The sequence below is a fragment of the Engraulis encrasicolus genome, unplaced genomic scaffold, assembly GCF_034702125.1.
Source record: "Engraulis encrasicolus isolate BLACKSEA-1 unplaced genomic scaffold, IST_EnEncr_1.0 scaffold_56_np1212, whole genome shotgun sequence".
NCBI lineage: Eukaryota > Metazoa > Chordata > Actinopteri > Clupeiformes > Engraulidae > Engraulis > Engraulis encrasicolus.
The window spans coordinates 1-15,359 of NW_026945884.1; the positions used below are offsets into that span (position 1 = coordinate 1).

General features: G+C 42.0%; 1 protein-coding gene across 1 annotated transcript; it reads left to right on the top strand.

The window, feature by feature from the left end:
• The first annotated feature begins 1,353 nt into the window (after nucleotides 1-1,353).
• LOC134444451 (tripartite motif-containing protein 16-like) lies at nucleotides 1,354-14,989 on the top strand. The gene is made up of 7 exons (XM_063193799.1): nucleotides 1,354-1,458; nucleotides 1,771-2,004; nucleotides 2,235-2,255; nucleotides 2,328-2,406; nucleotides 5,792-5,827; nucleotides 13,775-13,831; nucleotides 14,469-14,989. Exons 1-7 carry the CDS (start codon nucleotides 1,354-1,356, stop codon nucleotides 14,987-14,989), a joined length of 1,053 nt encoding a protein of 350 aa, XP_063049869.1.
• Nucleotides 14,990-15,359: the final 370 nt, after the last annotated feature.

The window sequence follows — 15,359 nt, forward strand, 5'->3', positions numbered from 1 at the left end:
TTGACAGTACCTACTTTTAAAATATATTATGACTCGGTATGTGCATTCATTTTTTAAATCAGTCTTTATTTGAGGCTTCATTTGTCTATACCTATATCTTAAGTTAAGCAATGATTTGTCTCTGCCCCATTAAGAGGAAGAACCAAAGATTATTTCAGATGTAACATTCTGTACAACATTGCCAGGCCAACCTCCCTCCCCCTATCCTACCTGTCATACAGGTTCTGCCAGTCTGTCTCATGTTTAGACTAATGTCTGATGTCATCAGATTGTCAACAATTTTGTCCTGAACAGTTTTCCGTATGGTACCCTCAGATGTCAACTTTGTTACTGTCATTCCTGACTTTACCAGTTCCATATTTACTTACTACTTATTAAACGATCTGGAAAAGTATGTATACGTATAAAAAACACTGACAGGCCAAATTCAGTGTATTAAACACAATATCATTATCAAGTTAGCATGAGCTAAGATGTCAGTCATGTACAAAAGGATTAAAATGGCCATAATGCAGTGAATTTCCTGTGGTGCGACTTCATTTTCCTGCATTTTTTCAGGAATTGGAAAAACTTTTTTTTTTTTTGGCGTTACGCCCTTAAAAGTCAACCACCCATTAGTATAAAAAATATTGACAGGCCAAATTCAGTGTAGCCTTGTGTAATGTCTACTGTTGTACCAACTTCAGTGTAGCAACATGTTTAACCCTTGTAAGGTGTTTGGGTCATTTCGACCCGTTTTCAGTTTTTAACTTGAGAACATTTTTATCAGTTATTATTTTCTCACACTGAGATTCACTTGCTTTATGTAACTAAAACATGAATACCTTACCAGGGTTAATGTCTGATGTTGTGCCAACTTCTATGTCTCCTACCCGTCATAGAGGTCCACTACTACTAGTCAATTTCATGTTTATTGTCTAATGATGTATCAAGTTTCAAGTTTCAAGTTTCAAGTTTATTTAGCCATATCAACAGTATAAAAATACAGTTGTTAGGAATGTTATTTGGTGTGCTCACACAACACAAACAAAAGACACAAAACTGGGGAGGGGGGGTATTAAAGAAAAACAGGGGGGTGGGGGGTACACAAATAAATAAACAGGGAATGGCATACAAAAACATTGGAGACATAGAAAAATGCCTTTGCACGATTCCGGTATAACGCAAGACAGTATAAACAAAACAAAAACAAAGAGCAGCACTGAGTCGCCATAGTACGGCGCCATCTTGGAGCGTCACCAGCTGCTTTAGAAGAATGTGTGCCAAACAACTTCACCTTATTTAAAGATGCACCCAATAGTATATGTAATCAGGAATAAACGACCTATTCAAAATCTGTTGCTTTGATTCCTGATGGTCCAGGAGGGGTTGGGGCAGAGCCAGAGGAGATGCCAGCAGATAATCCAGTTGAAGGAGAAGGAGCTGCAGGAGCTGAGGAAGGCTGTGGAGACTCTCAAGGTGAGAACTGACCAGAGGAGAAGACAATCTGCAGCAGGTTTCTGGTCATGCAGTGAGATAGTAGTTATGATGAGTTGTGGCATGAATATCAGATTATATTAGAGTATTTATCATCCCATATGATATTAGATTTCACATCGGATATGTGTCTGCTCCTGATCTGTGTGTGTGTGTGTGTGTGTGTGTGTGTGTGTGTGTGTATGTGTGTGTGTGCACGTGTGCGTGCGTGTGTGCGTGCCTGCCTGCGTGCGTGAGCGTGCATGCTTGTGCGCGCATGCTTGTGCGCGCGTGCATGTGTGCGTGTCCTATCAGTCTGGAACACAGACAGCAGTGGAGGAGAGTGAGAGGATGTTTACTGAACTGATCCGCTCCATTGAGCGAAGGTGCTCTGAGGTGACAAAGCTGATCAGAGCTCAGGAGAAGGCTGAGGTGAGTAGAGCTGAAGGACTCCTGAAGCGACTGGAGCAGGAGATTGCTGAGCTGAAGAGGACAGATGCTGAGATGAAGCAGCTTTCACTGACACAGGATCCCATCCATTTCCTTAAGGTAGACAATATTACTTTTTAAAGGGTTTAAAATATGACTTAACACAGTGGTGATACAGGGCTCATGTCAGTAGGTCTACCTCACCCTAGTGTGTGTGTGTGTGTGTGTGTGTGTGTGTGTGTGTGTGTGTGTGTGTGTGTGTGTGTGTGTGTGTGTGTGTGTGTGTGTGTGTGTGTGTGTGTGTGTGTGTGTGTGTGTGTGTGTGTGTGTGTGTGTGTTTCTCTGTGCAGAACATTGTGTCCATCACTGGGAGGCCTTACAGCACAATTTCAACCAGCGTGACCTTTAGCCAAAACTTCTCCTTGGAGCCCCTGAAGGAATCTGTGTCTGCACTGAAGATGCAGCTGCAGGAGAAATTACAATCAGTCTTCAGGCAGGAAATAGTCAAGATATCTGCAGCAGGTAGGACAAACATATGAATCATCACATATCGATTTGTGACCGACCGTGGAAAAACCACTCTCAAGTAGGCCCTGGAGCATATTGAGTTAGTTATATATTCCAAAAGTAGAGATTCTAAGCTTTACCATGATACCTCACACATGGGAATCTGGTAATATTTGAATAAGTTGTGGCCATTTTAATATGTTCACTTGTAAAAGTAAAAAACAGAGAACTCAGCCCTGAAAGTTTCTGTCCAACCCACACCTGCATACTATATAGCCCTCCCCCTGCTAAGTCCTCCCCCTACATGACCTAGCCCTCCCCCTGCTAAGTCCTCCCTCTACATGACATCATGCTAAACCCTCCCACCTACCATTCAAGCTGTCACAGGCTGTCAGACTGATAGCCATTGACAGGCCAGAATTGGGGGATAAGTGTCTTCTGTTAGAATTAAGTTTTTGTTTTAATCAAAAATGGCTTTTACAGAATGAGATGGATCAGAAACCATTGCAATACTGTATTGTTTTTGAAAATATGCACCATTTTAATTGTTAAAGCATTATTAATGGAATGACAAACATGATTGAAATTTGCTGTGTTTATGAAAATATTCGGACAGTATGGCACAGCAAAGAACGACAGTAAGGCATACAATTAGTACATTCAACTATCTTACGAACACCATTTAGCTTCTCATCCATGCACACATCTGTATACACAGCTATTCTAAACCCAGTAATCACTCGTGAAAATGTACATTACATTAAGGAGACACTTTCATCCTAAGTGAATTACAAACAAGGACATCGTCAACAGCCTAAAATGCGCTCAATGTACTCAGGCCAAGGAGAGTTAGTGCATTTTTTTAGATGCGTCTCACAGTCACACATCTCTATAAGAGCCTTTGTCCGCCCATGGTCCGTGACGCGTTTCTTAATTGTAATTCCCTCCTGTGTCCACAAGGTGGCAGAGTTGGGCAAAAAAGGTTGAGAACCACTGGCATAGACGGACACATCTGTTGTCTGCCTGTTTGACTTGTTTCTCCCCAAATTCATAGTGCAACAATTATAACATGCAGCATACAATTATCACAAAGTACATTACATTACATTACATTAGGGCAGGGGTGTCAAACTCAAATTCACAGTGGGCCAAAATCAAAATCTGGAACGAAGTCGCGGGCCGAACTCAACATTCAAAAATTACTGAAATTGTGCATGTGCGCACATGCTTACAATACTCAAATGCTTACATCTTAAACACTCAATCCCAACAGATATTGTAGTTCAAATGTGCCTGCACAGTCTGTTGTTCAAGTCATTAAAATACATTAATGTGTGTGTGTGTGTGTGTGTGTGTGTGTGTGTGTGTGTGTGTGTGTGTGTGTGTGTGTGTGTGTGTGTGTGTGTGTGTGTGTGTGTGTGTGTGTGTGTGTGTGTGTGTGTGTGTGTGTGCGTGTGTGCCCCTCTGCCCTGCGTTTGACATCCCTGCATTACTATTTAGTGCATTCAAGTGCATAAACCTTGGCATACATACTGCACAATAAGTCGCAAAATGGTTAAGTGCCATTTGGTGGCATAACCTCAGCATTGTCTTGTGATGTCATCAGCACAGAAAGACCTTATCAATTCATATAGATATTTCAACCTGACAATGTTCAGTCCAGATGGCGATAGGAGAGGAAGACTGTCAATTGGATGAAGAACTGCTGGATTGTGAAATAGGGTAGCTGGCACTGGACAGGTTCAGCATCACACTGGATTCTTGCAAGCGCACCCTGGTATTAAACCTGTGACAGAATAAACACATAAGACATGTTAAATGTACCATAAGCATAGTCTGAAACACAATCATGTTCATGGAATTATGTTTTGAGTGTACACAATGTGGAAAATACCTGAACTGCTGGTAACGGTTAATGTGCACAAAGTCTCCGGAAGTAGGGACGTCATTCTTTCTTCATTAACAGTGTGCCAGGCGTCTTTCTGACAAGCTGGGGTGGTGTAATGACTCTTGGGAGAAGTTTCCCACCACCTGACAAAAAAGAACAGAAGTGTTTTACTGTTTTGTTTTACAGGTCAATGAATGTAATTTCACAAATCACACTATCAATAGGCTGCACCTTGGTAAGGCAATGTAAGCCAGTTACAGAAATGTAGCCTGTAGGCTACTAATGGTTGGGTTGGAGACAGTTAGTAGGCCTATAGCCTATGTGTCTGCCAGCCAATTGTTACAGGTGCCTATGCAGTTAAAGGTTTCAGGAAATAATTCCTTCCCTCAGCTAACTACCTTACTAGGCCTAATAACTATGCCCATGTGAAAACATGTTGGGGTGAATTCAGGCCATCATCACCATATCAAGACAAAACCACTGTTAGTTTTATTGTCATGCAAAACTTGATGACAAAGTGGTGAATCTGACGTTCTACTGTGGGTATTTCTTTTCCCCCAATTAGTTCTGTCAGCTGCCACATCCTGGTAGAGCTACACGACCACGTCCAGTGAATGCATGTGAAAAAAGGCTACTTAGCTAGTGTATTGTTAGGCTAACTCCCTTATAGAGATCAGATAATAGCCTATTTGGGAGGTTTTATTCACATGAATGCTAACAAATGCACGTCAACAAAGTCTTGTCCACTCTCCCAACAAAATATTTCACTGTCATACAAAATATTGCTGCCAGAGTGTAGTAGACAGAATGTAAACAAATGTCTGCAAGCTAGGTTACCGTTAGGCTACATTTTGATATAACATGCTACTAGTCCAAAGTAACCCATTTCCCGTTCATGCAAAACATATTTTGTCAATTATTGTGTTAATGAAGGCTACTTACGCCATAAAGAGGGATGTGTGCGTTGCATAGCCTCGTAGCCTCTGAGGGCAGGATGACCATCTGGATGATGACCGTCCGTGTGCCGACTACCAAGCACAGACGGCCCTTCCCTTCTCGCGTACCAATTCATTTGCAATTGAAAAGAATCGAATAGAAGATGTAATATCCACAATTCAGCACCTCCGTTTTGCTTTGACCATTCTCAGTGATGAAAACACAAGCCATGCTTGCTTGTTGATAAACCCGCCTCTCCTCTGTTCCTCAAAGTAGGAAGTAAGTAGAACACGCCCATATGAAACATCTGAAGATTTATTTAAAAGTGGGCCAAAATGTTTGCCTTTAAACAAACCAATGTGAATTTCTGCTTCACTGAACAGCTTCTTTGTAACCTAAATGTCAACATTCTGCAAAAAAACGAAAATCGCCAAAAACTAAAAATAGATCTTTGAACGCGATTTTCTCCCTTTCGCTCAGGCCGACATGTAGTGCTGTGGTATCAGAGCCCGGCACATTTAATAAGGATCTTATTAGTGAGACAACGTCTAATGTCTTTTTCTTTTTATTTTGTAGCAGTGACAAATATCCAGATCATCCAGAACATACAGTGTAAGTCTTCACCAACCACACACACACACACACAAACACACACACACACACACACACACACACACACACACACACACACACACACACACACACACACACACACAAACACACACACACACACACAAACACACGCACACACACACGCACACACACACACACATACACGCATAAAGACACAGAAACACACGCACACGCACGCACGCACACACACACGGTGTACTTTAGTGTATACATTTCTATAAGCTGAGTACCAATTGTAATATAATACATTCAGAATCAACAATTATAGATCCCTATTGCATGTAATAATGGGTAACACTTTACTTTACGGATCGCTAATAAGGTGTTAATTTCATAGTAATTTCTCAGTAATTTCAGTCTAATTTTATGGTAATAACTGCTTGTTATTAGTAATAACAGCAAAATAACCATATGGTTTCCAGTGCAATTACACTATAATTTCTCATTAATAACAGCAAAAATAACCATACAGTTTCCAGTGCAATTATGCTGTAGCTTCTAGTTAATAGTAGGCTAATGGAAACAGCTACTGTGTCATCATAGTAGTTAGGTGGTAGGTATGCCAGTAACTAAACGGTATCAGCCGAAGTAGTTTCATACTAATTAGGCTACATTAGGGCCGCAATGTGTAATATTTCCTCTTCCTATGTTATTGCATAGAAACGACCACCCAAGCATCCTTGTATTATTTCTGCTTAATTACCTTGTAAACAATTGAGTAGTTATATGGAAATAAGATAGAATCAGGGCCGTAAAATGCATTATCACCTATTCCACTCAATTTTATGGAAATTACATATTTTCATGGTCTTAAAATGTCTTATTTCTTATTTCCACTCAATTACGTAGTTATTATCATTTTTAATACAATATAGACTAGCCTACTATGAAGTGATTCAAGTACACAGACAAACACATTGTGTGCAAAACTTTGTTTATTTTTCCAATCAGTTATGAGATTCATGTTCACTGATGTGAGGTTGTCAATCTGCCACCATCCAGAGGAAGTCCTGTGAACACAAACAAACAAACAGAGAAGTCAACTGCAAGACCGGTTTCACCACGTTTATTTTTTTATGTTATCAATTCACCATCGCTAAATTTGCTTCTGAAATGCAGTACCATGTTAAATGCACGTTGTAAATCTTCCTGCAAACTCTAGCTAGCACCTAGCTTCAGTCATTGGAAACATGGTGGGCAGAGCTAGCTAGTGGTTTCCATTGTAAAGGTACTTCTGTATGCCGTTTCATTTCCAGAACAAACATAAACCTAACACTAACTCATAAAACATGTTTGCATAAGGCTAAAGTAATTCGACGATTGAAGGTGGATGAAATCAACATCAAGACCATTTTAGCTCACCTTGAAAGTTACCCTGGTTGCTGCCTGCGTGCGAAAGCACTCTGTTGTACGTCTCAAACTCCACCCTTGTGTGTCAGTGTACTCAATTAAACAACGTCAGCGTCTCTGAGCCATACTGAAAGCAGAGCGGGCAGCGTACAACTAGAACGAGTGTGCTTGAAGTACAGAAGTATACTGATTGAGACGCTTCTGTTCTGCAGTAACCAAACTTTCGTTGCCTAGCAACAATAGGACTCACCGCCACCGCAAGCTAGTTCAACTTCAGTGCAGCAGAGCCAGGCAAGGTAAGCTTCCTGACAACGAACTTTTAATGTAGTTCTAGCTTTAACCTGCTTTCATTTTGTCTCTGAGCATTGAAGGATTTTAACTGTATACATTGCAAACACGTCTTATCAGCCGTGTTTGTGCTGAAATGGCATAGCCTACAGAGGTACATTTACAATGGAAACCACTAGTTCTAGCTAGCTCTGCCCACCATGTTTCCAATGACTGAAGCTAGGTGCTAGCTAGAGTTTGCCTTTGTAAATCAGCAACGATGTCAGCCTGAGGAAGATTTACAACGTGCATTTAACATGGTACTGCATTTCAGAAGCAAATTTAGCGATAGTGAATTGATAACATAAAAAAATAAACGTGGTGAAACCGGTCTTGCAGTTGACTTCTCTGTTTGTTTGTTTGTGTTCACAGGACTTCCTCTGGATGGTGGCAGATTGACAACCTCACATCAGTGAACATGAATCTCATAACTGATTGGAAAAATAAACAAAGTTTTGCACACAATGTGTTTGTCTGTGTACTTGAATCACTTCATAGTAGCAGGGCCGCTGACAGGTTTGGCTGGGCCCGGGACAAAAAAATATCAATGGGCCCCCCTTCCTCCAACCCCCCCCCCCCCCCCCCCCCCCCCAAAAAAAAACCCCAGACAAACCTAGCCACCAATTTTTTTTTCAAGAGAGACCAGGTGGCCAGACTAGGCCTACACTTTCGGCCTGAAAGCACACCACATGATATGCTATGTAATATTAGTCTTACCCATTATAAAAGAAATGACATTAGTAACAAAGTAGCCTCACAATGATGCATATCCATAGTAGTAAATGATCTATCCATCCAATTACTACTATCCATGCATTCTCGCCAACATTTATTTAGAAATGAAACAAAACAAATAGGATTCACATTGTCAATAATAACACAAGTGTTAGTGTAATTTACTTTGGCAATTTGAAGGCTTGCACATCAAAACGTGCCTGACTGAATCAGCTCCCGTTTGCTAAACTGACTTCAAGTGACGTGTGATGACAGTGAACAAGTGAGCAGCACACCAAAGACGTCAGTGGAACACAGGTCTTGTACTGTGCTCCCTCATCAGTCATCCCACACCAGGAATAGCCAAACACAGGAACAAGTCAAGTTGCAGAAATGTAGGCCTATATGCAAAACGAATCTACACTGTATTTCTCCCCACAAAGTTAACAGGTTGATCATGTGTTAGCATTTGCGCTAAGCGGGATTTATAGCCTACGCGCTAAGCGTTTATAGCGTTGCATATTAATTGCGCTGTTTTAAAAGTTCTCCCTTGCCCTCTCCCTGCGCGCGACGCAACTTCTCATCACGGTATGATCCCGGGCTAATGTGCATATTCTTAGCTAAGGTCACTGATGGTCAGATTTGAAACACAATTTTACTAAGCTGTTATAAAATGATCCGATGCCCGTTTTCTATTGTGCAGGCCCGGAGTGGACCCTTTTCTCAGTCCGGGAATTTAATTCAAATTCAGGCCACTCAGATACGGAGGACAAAATGCACGCCTCCCTCTTAGCATCTGACTTCCCAATCGCCTAGGCCTATTATTAAATGTTACAATTAAAATAAATGTAGGCCTAAATATTTGAATTAACTATTAAAAAGTAATGTAGGCTTCATAGACAATTATTGATTAAACAGTGGTTGTCTGTTTCATTTGGTCTTATTTTGATGCATTTTCAGCAAATAGGCCTAGTTCATCTTAAATCCTGCTACCCGTTTCCACTGTTGTCCTGGGCTCCATGCCTACTGCATTCTGCATACAGCCTGTCCTTTCATTCACTTAGGCCTATTTGTTTACTTATTTAATTATGGCTTTGTTAAATCATCTACACGTTTTACCTACACATATCATGGTTTTCTTTTGTAGACTATTTTATAGGCCTATCGTCATAAACATCTATTTTGACTAACTCTCTTCCTCTACCTGGCCCTACTCCTGCCCTCATCTGGATCATCTGCTGCGCTGATGCTAGAAAGCATTCCATAGGCGAAAGAAGACATTTCATATTGAGTTGATGTTTGCGCACCTGTGGAAATGCTGCACGCTATAACAGCGAGACGAAATAGGCTACAGTTGCAGAGCATGACGGCGACTTTGAAACTGTCTATCAAAAACGGCAAATGTAAGGATTCTGTTCGTTGAGGATACACACTGCAAGCACGGGATGTAGGCGAACGTGTCTGCATGTATTCGTGGCATTGCAACTTGAAAATAGAATAGATTCCCCAGTCGTGAAGGGTCTCGGCTCACATTACAATGAATGGTCATTCGCTGAGGGATTTCACGATGCTGATTCCGCGGATAGAGCGTGCAAACTCTCCAGTAATTAATTTTTTAGAAAGACAAACTGTCCCTGTGCGCGCGAACCAAGAGCAATATTTATATAGGCCTATGCTACAGCACTTATAAATGATTTAAACAACAAATGTAATACCCCCTGTTTAATATAGGCTATCCATTGCGCTAATAACTGATACTGCGCGCCGGTGGTAATGCAAGGTGGCAATGCGTGATGAAGAGTTTGGCAACTCTCTTCATCAAATGGAATGTAGCCTAATGTAAAGCAACACGTTTTCGGTTCTTCTATGAAAATAGGAATACACTTCAACCATAGCATAGGCCATAAAGCCTATATTGTGACATTTTAAAAGCTGACAGTAAGTTGACAGTTGATTTGACATTGCAAACGCTCGCCACGTTATATGATAATATTCACAACCAGGCCAATTATCTATATCTCTTTCAGTAACCTACCAGTTTGTCTTGAGAAGATGTCAGTTAATTTGACACATTTGGCTGCCGCCGCCTTCTCTTTTTTTTAGCCCTCTTTCTGCTTTCCATCACTGACGCTCTGTTTCGCGCCAGTGTGATTTTAAAAAAGACGAGTTTTGGGCCACACCATCTGAACACATGGGAGGGGTCGGGGGGGATTATGCTGCTTACATGGTAGTAGAACCACAGATTTTCTAGGAAGGGGCTCTGGACCTATTTAATCCACTATGATACAGCTGGCGGTTGCAACTTAATTGATATTAATGCAAGAATAAGACACAAGAAAAAAAGTTAAAATGAGTTGTCGCCGTGGGCCACGTCGATGGTTTGGGCCGGGAAAACTCCCGATCACTTTAATGTCCACCCCGGCATTGCTATTGTGTTTATCAGTGTGACTGATCTCCTTTTAAACATGAATGCTGCAGTGCAGTGCGTGTCTGTTTATGAAGGGAAACTTTTGCTTTCTTAGTGTCCTCTGACCGTTAGTACCTGCATCATTTGAAGAATATTTTCTGTTGTCTTCCTCTACTTTTCTCCTTTCCTTCATTTTCTGCCCTCCTGGTTTGAACGACTGCGTCTTCAGACGCCTTGGCACGAGCCGCGTTTAAGTTGAAGACGTTTTTTCTTTCTCGTAATGACCGACCAAACCATTTGTGCACTGGGGGTGGGGGGAGGTGCGAGTTCTTGATCCCTTTTTAAGGACAGGAAAGGCAAAATATCTGCATAATTCATTTAATGCAAATATAGCGCATTCTCCCTCTCTCAAATACCAACTTATTTTGAAATGAAATGGAACCATTAATCACAAACTTAAAGAGGGCCCAGTTCTGGGCCCCCCCATCCCTGGGCCCGGGACAAAAAGCCCTTTTGTCCCCCCCTGTCGGCGGGGCTGCATAGCAGGCTAGTCTATATTGTATTAAAAATGATAATAACTAAGTAATTGAGTGGAAATAAGAAATAAGACATTTTAAGACCATGAAAATATGTAATTTCCATAAAATTGAGTGGAATAGGTGATAATGCATTTTACGGCCCTGATTCTATCTTATTTCCATATAACTACTCAATTGTTTACAAGGTAATTAAGCAGAAATAATACAAGGATGCTTGGGTGGTCGTTTCTATGCAATAACATAGGAAGAGGAAATATTGCACATTACGGCCCTGACGTAGCCTAATTAGTATGAAACTACTTTGGCTGATACCGTTTCGTTACTGGCATACCTACCACCTAACTACTATGATGACACAGTAGCTGTTTCCATTAGCCTACTATTAACTAGAAGCTACAGCATAATTGCACTGGAAACTGTATGGTTATTTTTGCTGTTATTAATGAAAAATTATAGTGTAATTGCACTGGAAACCATATGGTTATTTTGCTGTTATTACTAATAACAAGCAGTTATTACCATAAAATTAGACTGAAATTACTGATAAATTACTATGAAATTAACACCTTATTAGCGATCCATAAAGTAAAGTGTTACCTAATCATGTGTCATGTCAGCATTTGTACCCAGTGAAGCCCAATCCACTGGATGTGAGCAGCATGTGGGTGAATGTGTGTCTGTGTTGGTCTGCAGATGCTGATCCAGAATTCCCAGTCAGAAGAGCCCACAGTAACACGAAGCTGAAACCAACAAGTAAGTCATCACTGAGGACCTCTAACAGCCTCCGCAGCCTTGCCCCTTACCTAGTCACACACACACACACACACACACACACACACACACACACACACACACACACACACACACACACACACACACACTGATGAGTGAATCCACGGTTTCGGAACGCATCTCTGCCTGCCTCACCGATTTGTCAACATGGATGAAGGACCACCACCTACAGCTGAACCTGGCCAAGACAGAGCTCCTGGTGATCCCAGCTAAAGAGTCGCTCAGTCACAACATCAACCTCAAGATAGGCTCCACCATCGTGACCCCAAACAAAGTCGCCAAAAACCTCGGCGTCATGATTGATGATGAGCTGTCATGCTCCAACTACATCAACTCGGTCACCCGGACCTGTCGAATCCAGATGTCCAACGTACGGAATATCAGACCTGTGCTGACACAATATTCTACACAACGACTGGTCCAGGCCACGGTCCTGTCCCGCGTTGACTACTGCAACTCACTCATGACAGGTCTACCTGCTTGTGCGCTAAAGCCTCTGCAGATGATCCAGAATGCGGCGGCACGGTTGATTTTCAATCAACCCAAAAGGACCCATGTTACTCCTCTATTTATTGAGCTGCACTGGTTACCGATCGCCGCCCGGATCAAGCACAAGGCATTGACCCTTGCCTACAAAACCATCACAGGAACGGCCCCAGCTTATCTGAAGGACCTGCTAACGCCTTATGTTACTGGAAGAGAACTGCGCTCATCCAGCACAAGCCGTCTGGCTCTGCCATCCAGTCGCTCTAGGTACTCCCAGTCAAGATTGTTCTCCGTTGTGGTACCCAAGTGGTGGAACAGTCTCCCAGAGGCAGCAAGACTGAGCACATCTCTTGCAGCTTTCAAGAAACAACTTAAGACATTCCTCTTTCGAGAGAATCTACTAGACTAATGCTTGAACTGGCCTTGCCCCAGGGCAGACTCCTGACATGATGTTTAGTTTAGTTTGTGAGTGTGTGTTTGTGTGTGTGTGTACTCGTTATTTACTCTTTATATTAGGAAAAAAAAAAAAAACTAACCCCTCTTTGCAACTGCACTTGTTGTTCTGTATATCTCCTGTGCACTTTGTATTTGCTTGTGATGTTGGCTTGATTATGTCCTCTTTTGAAAGTCGCTTTGGTTATAAAGCGTCTGCCAAATGCAATGTAATGTAATAATGTAATGAATGACGTGATAACACTTCTTTGTCCTGGTAAGAAGGCTGGCAGCTGCATTCTAAACAGCTTTCAGAGATTTGTGATTAGGACGAGTGAAAAGGCCACACACCACAAAGGAACCAACTGTCTGTTTCAGGAGATGTTGATGTCTTTACCTGTATGTTTCAGGAGATGTTGCCCTGGAGTCCGTTTCTCGATTCTTGCCTTTGCTAACCGTCTTAAGTCGGTCTTGAGTTGGTCGTAAGTTGCTCTTGAGTTGGTCTTAAGTTGGTCTTAAGTTGGTCTTAAGTTGGTCTTTAGACGCAAGACCAACTTAAGAACAACTTAAGAACAACTTAAGAACAACTTAAGACCAACTCAAGACCTTGGTTACAACGTTGGTCTTAAGAACGAACAAAATGGCTAAAGTCGTTAGCAAAGGCACTGTCGAGAAACGACCCCCAGATGTCTTTTCTGTTTCACAGGAGATGCTGCTCTGATGTATTTACCTCTCTGTTTCAGGAGATGCTGCCCTGTAAGATGTCTAAAGTTGTAGACCCATAGTGTCATGTTGCTGTAAGATCTCCACTGTGCTATCTGAATGTGGAGCATATTTTGTTGTTCATGCACTTACTAAATGTGATGTTTTCTGTCTCAGTGTCTGATGGCCAGGCTCTTACTGCTGAACCAGTGACCAGAGAGGACTTCTTACACTGTGAGTTGGACACACACACACACACACACACACACACACACACACACACACACACACACACACACACACACACACACACACACACACACACACACACACACACACACACACACACACACACAAACAGGTATGAGCTGGCCCAGACCCAGGAATGTGTGTGTGTGTGTGTGTGTGTGTGTGTGTGTGTGTGTGTCTGTGTGTGTGTGTGTGTGTGTGTGTGTGTGTGTGTGTGTGTGTGTGTGTGTGTGTGTGTGTGTGTGTGTGTGTGTGTGTGTGTGTGTGTTCTCTACCTAGCCCTGTGTTAATGTACAGGTAATTCAAACTATACAAACACATTACCGTAAGTTATTGCTGGAGTTGGCATGTGCAACTATTGTTCTGTATATTTCCTCTCTATTTGGTATCTGCAAGTGGTGTTTGCTATGATTATATCCTCAACTGTAAGTCAGTTTGGATAGAAGCTTCAGCCTAATGTAATGTAATGTAATGTAATGTAATGTAATGTAGTGTAATGTAATGTAATGTAATGTAATGTAATGTAATGTAATGTAATGTAATGTAATGTAGTGTAATGTAATGTAATGTAATGTAATGTAATTAATGAAAAACATCTGTATCCTGTCCTCTGTTCCATCAGATTCCTGTCACTTCACTCTGGATCCAAACACAGCACACACACACCTCCATCTGTCTGAGGGGAACAGGAGGGTGGAGATGAGACCTGGGGACCAGTCATATCCTGATCATCCAGACAGATTTGATAGGTGGCCTCAGGTGCTGTGTAGAGAGGGTGTGTCTGCACGCTGCTACTGGGAGGTTGAGTGGAGTGGAGGATGGGTTGATATAGCCGTGTCATATAAAAGCATCAGCAGGAAAGGAGGGGGTCATGAGTGTAGGTTTGGATATAATGATCAGTCCTGGAGGCTGCTCCTCAGCAGCTACAGCTCCTCTTTCAGACACAATAATGAAATGACTGAACTCCCTCTAGTGGCCAGCTCCAGAATAGGAGTGTATGTGGATCACAGGGCAGGAACTCTGGCCTTCTACAGCATCTCTGGAGACACAATGACCCTCCTGCACAGAGTCCACACCACATTCACACACACACTCTACCCTGGGTTTTGGTTAAATTATGGATCTTCAGTGAAGCTGTTGTGAGGACCCCACACGTAAACACTGCTCCTGTAGGTCATCAAACACACGCACACACACACACACACACACACACACACACACACACACACACACACACACACACACACACACACACACACACACACACACACACACACACACACACACACACACACACACACACACACACACACACACACACACACACACACACCAAAGGGAAACTCACAGGGCCTTCAAGGTATTCAAGGTATTCACTGAAGACCCAAGGAAAGAAAATGAATGATGAAAATGTTTCTTGTATTTCATTGTGTAATTCGTATAATGGTATTCAGTGAATAATAAACATTTATTTCTAGATACCTGGTTTAAACTTTGTCTGATATTTATTTTG

What these genes read in the sequence shown, in the direction of transcription:
- LOC134444451 (XM_063193799.1), top strand. Translation starts at nt 1,354, where the DNA reads ATGGTCCAGGAGGGGTTGGGGCAGAGCCAGAGGAGATGCCAGCAGATA. An exon ending in ATCCCATCCATTTCCTTAAG is followed by an intron (nt 2,005 to 2,234) that starts GTAGACAATATT and finishes TTCTCTGTGCAG; the next exon opens with AACATTGTGTCCATCACTGG. An exon ending in ACATTGTGTCCATCACTGGG is followed by an intron (nt 2,256 to 2,327) that starts AGGCCTTACAGC and finishes CTGAAGGAATCT; the next exon opens with GTGTCTGCACTGAAGATGCA.